Source organism: Psammomys obesus, unplaced genomic scaffold, assembly GCF_907164565.1.
Source record: "Psammomys obesus unplaced genomic scaffold, mPsaObe1.curated_primary_1811, whole genome shotgun sequence".
Taxonomy (NCBI): domain Eukaryota; kingdom Metazoa; phylum Chordata; class Mammalia; order Rodentia; family Muridae; genus Psammomys; species Psammomys obesus.
Window position 1 is genome coordinate 1,811,472 of NW_026591711.1, and position 6,707 is coordinate 1,818,178.

A 6,707-nucleotide genomic window follows, 5' to 3' on the forward strand; every position below is an offset into this window, starting at 1 on the left:
ACCCGGACTTTACAGAATTTTTTAATATCAAGCAGTGACCAAGGAAGTTATGGCATCTGTCCAGGGTATTGTTTCTGGAGCTCTACCCAGCAGGAGAGGGAGAGTCACCAGGCCCAGCGGAGTGGGAGAAAAAGAAATCATTTCCTGTGGGTCCCTTGTGGAGTTGGAGCTGCTCAGTAAGCCTGTTACAGCTGATGAAGGGTTTCATATTCTCAGGACTAAGGTTGGCTCACCATGCATTTGTTTTTGGTTCCGCTGCATTTAGAAGTTGTTAGCTGAGGAGTGGCCAGATGGTTTTCCACCAAATCAAAGCCTTAAAATTTTACATGAGGACACAAAGGGATGCATGACAGGCAAGTTTCTGAATATAGATACAAGAGGCATGAAATGGTCTGCTCTTAGTGCTCTCTCTTCCGCCCCTCTTTGAACTCAGGGTTTCCTTTGTCTTGTAAAATTACACAGAGAGGAGTTGGGCTTTAAATTCTAATCTGTTCACTAACGGTGACGGTGACGTGGAGAAGGGAAATCTTTTAAACCACCTTCACAAGTAGCCATGTTACCCTGGTCCACTTGTCAATCAGCTTTCACCTTGCTATCTGTCAGGCCACACATCTATTTAATTTTTTTAAGCAACTGTAGCTGAGCACATGATTGTGTGTGTACATCTAATCGGGAAATTTCGTTGTGACATACAGGAAGAACCGCCGTGTATTACAGATATGGCTTTATACAGACTTTGTGTGTGCATGGAGGGGGGTTTCCCTCTTTTATTTTCTTTACAATAGGACTTACTTTGTGGACCTAAGCTCCTCTCATCCACATTGCTGGAAATGCAACCCAAAAGGCACAAGGGGCTCAGCAGACCTGAGGGTGTTTTGCCTATTAGACTTATAAGGTGCTAGGCAGAGGTTCTGCCCAGGTGGGTCCTAGCCGGGCCTCATAGCATCATGGGAAAACAGGAGCTGGCTGGGAGCCTAGGATCTGCACCTTTGGGAGGTTTTTATTCACCAAATAAATTATAGAACACCCCGCCCCAGCTCCATCCCCATAATCCCAGATGGTTGAGCTGGAGGTGGAGCTGGGAGCTGGGGAGGCAGGCTCCCCCAAACCTGCCTGTGAGACAGGGGCAGGGGGTGCTCAGTGCTGGGTAGGGGTGTCGGAGGATGGACATGTTCATGGTTTTACAGTGTATAGTCATATGGCTTCAGTTTCTCTTTTCCTTCCTCCCTCCCTCCCTCTCTCCCTCCCTCCCTCCCTCTCTCCCTCCCTCCCTCTCTCTCTCCCTCCCTCCCTTTCTCTCTCCCTTTTTCCCTCTCCTCTCCTCCCTCCTTCCCTCCCTTCCTCCCTCCCTTCCTCCTCTCTCCCATTAGACAGAAGTGTCTTTATTTACAGTGTTGTTTTATTCTGACAAAACGTACTTCAACTTTACATTACAAGTATTCTTGACCTTGTTTGACAAACGTTGACATAGTCTATGCTGACAGGAGAATTGCTCTCATCAGTGCTCTTCCTTATCAACACCACAGAGCCGTTTAGACTACAGTCACAGCTTCATAGCATCTTGAAGGACGGGTTCGAGGTTTCCTATTGTTCTTGTTTCCCTTCCGCATCATCTGTTTCCGAGAATGTCTGTCTCCTTCAATGTAACAGAACAGTGTTCTCATCTATCAGAGCACTAGCAAGCCAAAATACATAAAGATACGACCCACCCAGGGTGTGGAAGGACATAGCCTTCGTCTCAGCAGTTGGGAGACAGAGGCAGGAGGACTTCTGTGAGTTTGAGCCCTGCCTGGTCCACAGAGACAGTTGAAGGCCAGCCAGATCTACAGAGTGAGATGATGTCTCAAAAAAAAAATTCATCTTTGTAATTACTTAGTTATACTTTAGCTGAATTGGGTTGAAACAAATGAGATTCTGCCGGATTGTGACCTTGTGGTGGACACCATTGATTCAGTTGTGCAAGGCTACCCTGTATATATATGTATTATATAATATATACACCCTAGGGCCTCAACAAAAATGACAGCAACTCTCCATCTCCAGATGACTGAGGCCTAAACCCATGCCTGGTCCCCATTCATCTGCGTTTTGTTTATCCTCTTCCCTCTGCCCTCATCCTGAGTTCTTTACTTGTTCTTGCTCCTGCAAGGGGGACCTCAGTTCTCCATGGCTTGCCTCACTTCAGTGCCTTTTCTCTCCCTCAGCCTTTAGTCTGGACATGGCCTCCCTCCTCCTCATAGGCTCTGTCTGTTAAGAGTCCAGCTGCCCTCCCAAGGAAATAGCCCTGGGCTCCCTCCCATGGGTGCACCCTCTGTAGGATATTATTACTGTCTCTCGTATAACAGTCATTCACTCTCTCAAATACCCAGGACTTATGGGGAAGTCACAGGTCTAGGTCCTAACGATGTGGCAGTGGATAAAGTGATGGGACTTAGAGAAATTAAAGTCTGTTAAAGGTAACAGATCCTAACCTACAAGTCAGATGGTAGCAAGTTTCTTGGGTAGCCTGTAACCAAAGTTAGGAATTTTAGTTAATCTATTGTTTCTCCTAGGAATAACATTTTCTAATCTTACGTAGTAGCCGACACTAGTAAGTACTTGTTAATTAATACTAAGAATGGATGTAGGAAGGATTTATTTACAAAACAAGGTGAAGAAAACTCTGGTTAAAAGTTGAATGGTAGCTTGACCGTGGTAAAAGACCTGCCTAGCCTGCATAAGGCCCACATTCCATCTCCCACACCACCCCCAAAAAATTGTTGGGGGGGAAATAAAATCCCTGAATTTGCCATGTGTTTGAGATGGTGATGTGGTCTAAACTGATGAACAATCCTCTCATGTGGCATGTTTATTTTAGAGGGATGGAACATTGAACAATGGCCACGTGGGTGGCTTGCTCTTATCACACCCATCCTTGAAGAGATCTGAATGTACAGGTGCTTATTTACTGTGACGTTGCCCCCGTCCTTCTGAGAAGCCAGCTTTCTTAGCAGTCCAGTTTGACAGTATGGGATACACATTTTTTTAATTCTCTGCCCACGCAGCTGACCATCTTTCCTACACTTACCTTGGTTGCCTTTGCCCAGGACCCTGGATTTCTTCATGTTGGCAGGTCATGGCGTAGAGCAACTCACTGGCAGCCAAGGAATACAAGGATCTCTGGAGCAAACCACTCATTGTCTTGGGGGTGCTTCTGGCTGTTCTTCCAAACCTTTGGGGTAGGCTGGGAACACGGCTCACAGTCCCTGCCACCATGTTGGCCTGTGCCCTGGGGCTCTTTTCCTCTTCTGTGGTTCTCCCAAATCTCAGGGGAAGGTTGGCTGCTGAGTGTGGCACTTTGTTGGCGGGGGCTGGACCCATCTTAATAACATTCTTTGCACCCCAGTCTTTTAGTTCTTGAAAACTGACACTTCTTTCCTTTTCCTCTTTTGGGATTTCTTTGGGCTATAATTAGAAACAACAATTAAAATAATTTATTATTATTACAAGCCATAGATTTAAACCCTAAATTAACTTAAATCCAGACTTTAATCTACAGACTTGCTTTAGCTATAAACAAAGTTTGTGTTCCTATATGCAAAATTTTTAAATAAATAATTTGTATTAAGCTTCTTAAAGCAATCTAGTTTCTCTGTCCCTTGACTATTATAAGACAACTATAAAATATTAATAAAAAATATATATAGTGAGTGCAGCAGTATGTTCAAACAGCAGGGATATAATGAAGTATTGAAATGAGGCAAAAGTTTATTTCATTACAGTTATTCTCTTTCAGGTTTTTGATTCATATTGTTTATGGACTATTTTTATATGCTTGTATTATGCCTTTAGAGGAAACTTCCATTCCCTCTGCATGCCTTCCCATCCCTCCCATGCCTCCCTCCATCATTTTGCTTCTCCCCTTTACCAAGTAGCACTCAGAATTGGAGCCAGCCTGTTCTGTGTATGGTTCTGGGCAGTCCCATTGAGTTTTTTATGCCCTCATAGAAACAGTTCCACTCTAAAAACATATTTCAAAAAACTAGTTGCACTTTAACTAGGCTACAAATTACATTTTTACTGAAGAGCCAATGTTGGTCTGTGAGGTACTGTACCTCCAACAGTCCGACTCCATAGGAGCCACATTCATAAAGTGCAGTGAATATTTAGGTTTGGTTCTACCCTAAACATTGGTCAACATGCAAAAACAATTAGATGATTCTTTTCTCATTATCAATGAGGGATACATACTAACCAGAAACTTTGCAGAACATATAAACACAGAGAATAAACATAACTTGTAGTTCTCTGATGTAGGGATGAACATCTTACCAGCATTTAAAGATACCACAATCTTTAACAGCTCGCAATTGCTAAGAGAAAAATACAAATGCTGTATCTGTCACGCAAGCTTCCAGCTGAAGTGTATCCAGATGTTATTTCTGTATCTTGTTACTTCAAGCATGCACTTTGGAGTCAATTGGTACATATCAACTCACCTTTTACTTGCTAAATATTACACACAGGGTGCAGTATGGGTGTCATTAGAGAGGCCAGGTTGATTGCCACTGTGCTAAATTTTACAAAGTGACATCATCTATTGTCACAGAAAAGCCAAAGTGTGACAGAAAACCAAAATCCAAAAGAAAAGAAAGTATGAATTTACTTATTCTTTACAAAAGAATTAGATTCAGGACAAATAGTGTATGTGCGTGAGTATATGTATGGAATGTCATTTATATTAGTGTATATGTATAGGATGTCAGGTATATAAGTGTGTATAAGTAGGATGTCAGTTATATTAGTGTGTACGTATAGAATGTCAGTTACATTAGTGTGTACATATAGCTTGTCAGTTATATTAGTGTATATGTATAGAATGTCAGATATATAAGTGTGTATAAGTAGGATGGCAGTTATATTAGTGTGTACGTATAGAATGTCAGTTATATTAGTGTGTATGTGTAGAATGGCAGTTGTATTAGTGTGTATGTATAGAATGTCAGTTATACTAGGTAGGTTTTAAAACTTACCTGGGAATATTTACCATCACTTTCTTTGCTGTGAAAATGGGGCATCATTAATTCATCTGTACAAAAGATGTTTGATGTTAATAAGCTTGAAGTTACTAAAGCCAACAAAATGAATCGTTTTGATGAAATAATTTCCATTTTGTCTAAGTCCAAAACTGAGTTACTATGTTCAGCCTGGTGTCTATGGGTCTATGAGGAGGGAACTCATGGTTTTATACTGTAACAGATAAATTCCACATATTTTAGTAGTAATATTAATTAAGAGTGTGTAACCAAAATATGCATGTTTGGAATGTGCTTAATTCATTCTGGAGGGACAGTAATGTTTGTATTTGCAAACCCATTGACTTTGAAAAGAATTTTCCTCATTATGAAGGCTGTCCTAATTAGATAAGATTGGGGCAACAGTCATTAAGATTCCAAACAAACAGGATGTTTTATTTCTCCTAGCTTAAACAAGAAGTCATTTGTTTTTGGTGCTTTTGTTAGTTTTTGAGAGAAGCTTAAAAAAAAAAAGATTCAATACACACTAGCTGGGTTTTAAAAAAAATTCAGATAAAAGAGTTACGCATAATATTTTCAAAATGTCAAACAAAATTAAGAATGTGAAAAAAATTATAAGTCACGTAGTACCGCAACAAAACGCCATGAATTAATTGATTTTGGAAATGTTGTTCGGATTTTACAAAGCTCCAAGAGTAAATGTCAGCCGTTACGTGGAGGATGAGCGGCAGAGAAAATGTCCAGGAGCTGGTCCAGGTTGCACTTCAGCCTCTGTTATCTGCCCGAAGGGTCTGATTTGGCAAATGTGTATAAATCACAGGATTTTATTTCTATGAAAGACGCCACATCCTACCTTCCTGCTCAAAACCCCTAAGTTAAGACACCTAGCAGGGATGACGCAGTCACGCATGCTCAGTGTGTTGCTCCTAGAGCCCATATTATTTACGTAATCACCTTGCCACAGGCATACCGACAGCATGGCATTAAAAGAGAATTTATAGAAATAAACGTGCCTTTGCAGAAATGCCACAGTGACTTTCTTTTGGAGCGGCTGCCTTATTGCTAGACCCACTGAGGCAGAGAAGTCGCTCAGGGTCCCTTCAGACCCTCTGCCCTCCCAGGAGAACTGGCCCTCCTCTGGGCCATCCATCCAGACAGGGGCAGTCAGAGGTGACTTGACAAACATCTATAGCTGTTCTGTGCTCTCTGCAGCCTCTCTGCATAACCCGAGGCGTGGGGAGACCAAAGTGAATGTGTCTCCGGATCCTGAAGGTCTCTACAGTAAGCCAGAAAGTTGAAAAGCAGCAGTAGGTAAACTCCAGGGTGTGACTACCATGCTTGCCTGTGGCCTCTCTTAGGGTAATTGACTTCATAGGGCTTCATTTGTTTTGGTCTGCCATAGCCAAGAATCCCCACAGTAGGAGGCAATTAATTCAATTCATAGTCTTGTGTTAATTTTGTAACACTGTTATTGGATTATTTGAGTTTAATTTCCCTTAGGATTTAATACACTTCTCTTCCAAATTGTTCCTTTGTAAACTGCTGATTGAACTTCCCTTTCTGTGGTCAGTAGATCCAAACTTTTGAGAAATGGATGAAGCAAGGGGCAAGGTTGTTTTTTTGTTTTGTTTTGACCAAGTTTACACCCTGGAAAAACTGGAAGGCACCAGCCGGGGCTTGCAAAGATTGGTT

The 6,707-nt window shown here is 41.9% G+C and overlaps 1 protein-coding gene across 1 annotated transcript; it reads right to left on the minus strand.

Annotated features, from left to right (window-relative positions):
* Positions 1 to 1,386: 1,386 nt before the first annotated feature.
* Positions 1,387 to 5,186, minus strand: Npvf (neuropeptide VF precursor). Its single transcript, XM_055611840.1, has 3 exons — positions 5,013 to 5,186; positions 3,068 to 3,444; positions 1,387 to 1,636 (listed from the first exon to the last, which is right to left on the minus strand). The coding sequence occupies exons 1-3, from the start codon at positions 5,148 to 5,150 to the stop codon at positions 1,585 to 1,587; spliced, it is 567 nt and encodes a 188-aa protein (XP_055467815.1). The 5' UTR covers positions 5,151 to 5,186; the 3' UTR covers positions 1,387 to 1,584.
* Between the last annotated feature and the right edge of the window lie 1,521 nt (positions 5,187 to 6,707).

What these genes read in the sequence shown, in the direction of transcription:
- Npvf (XM_055611840.1), bottom strand. Translation starts at nt 5,150, where the DNA reads ATGGAAATTATTTCATCAAAACGATTCATTTTGTTGGCTTTAGTAACT. An exon ending in GTGATGGTAAATATTCCCAG is followed by an intron (nt 3,445 to 5,012) that starts GTAAGTTTTAAA and finishes TTCTAATTATAG; the next exon opens with CCCAAAGAAATCCCAAAAGA. An exon ending in CCTGGGCAAAGGCAACCAAG is followed by an intron (nt 1,637 to 3,067) that starts GTAAGTGTAGGA and finishes GTTACATTGAAG; the next exon opens with GAGACAGACATTCTCGGAAA.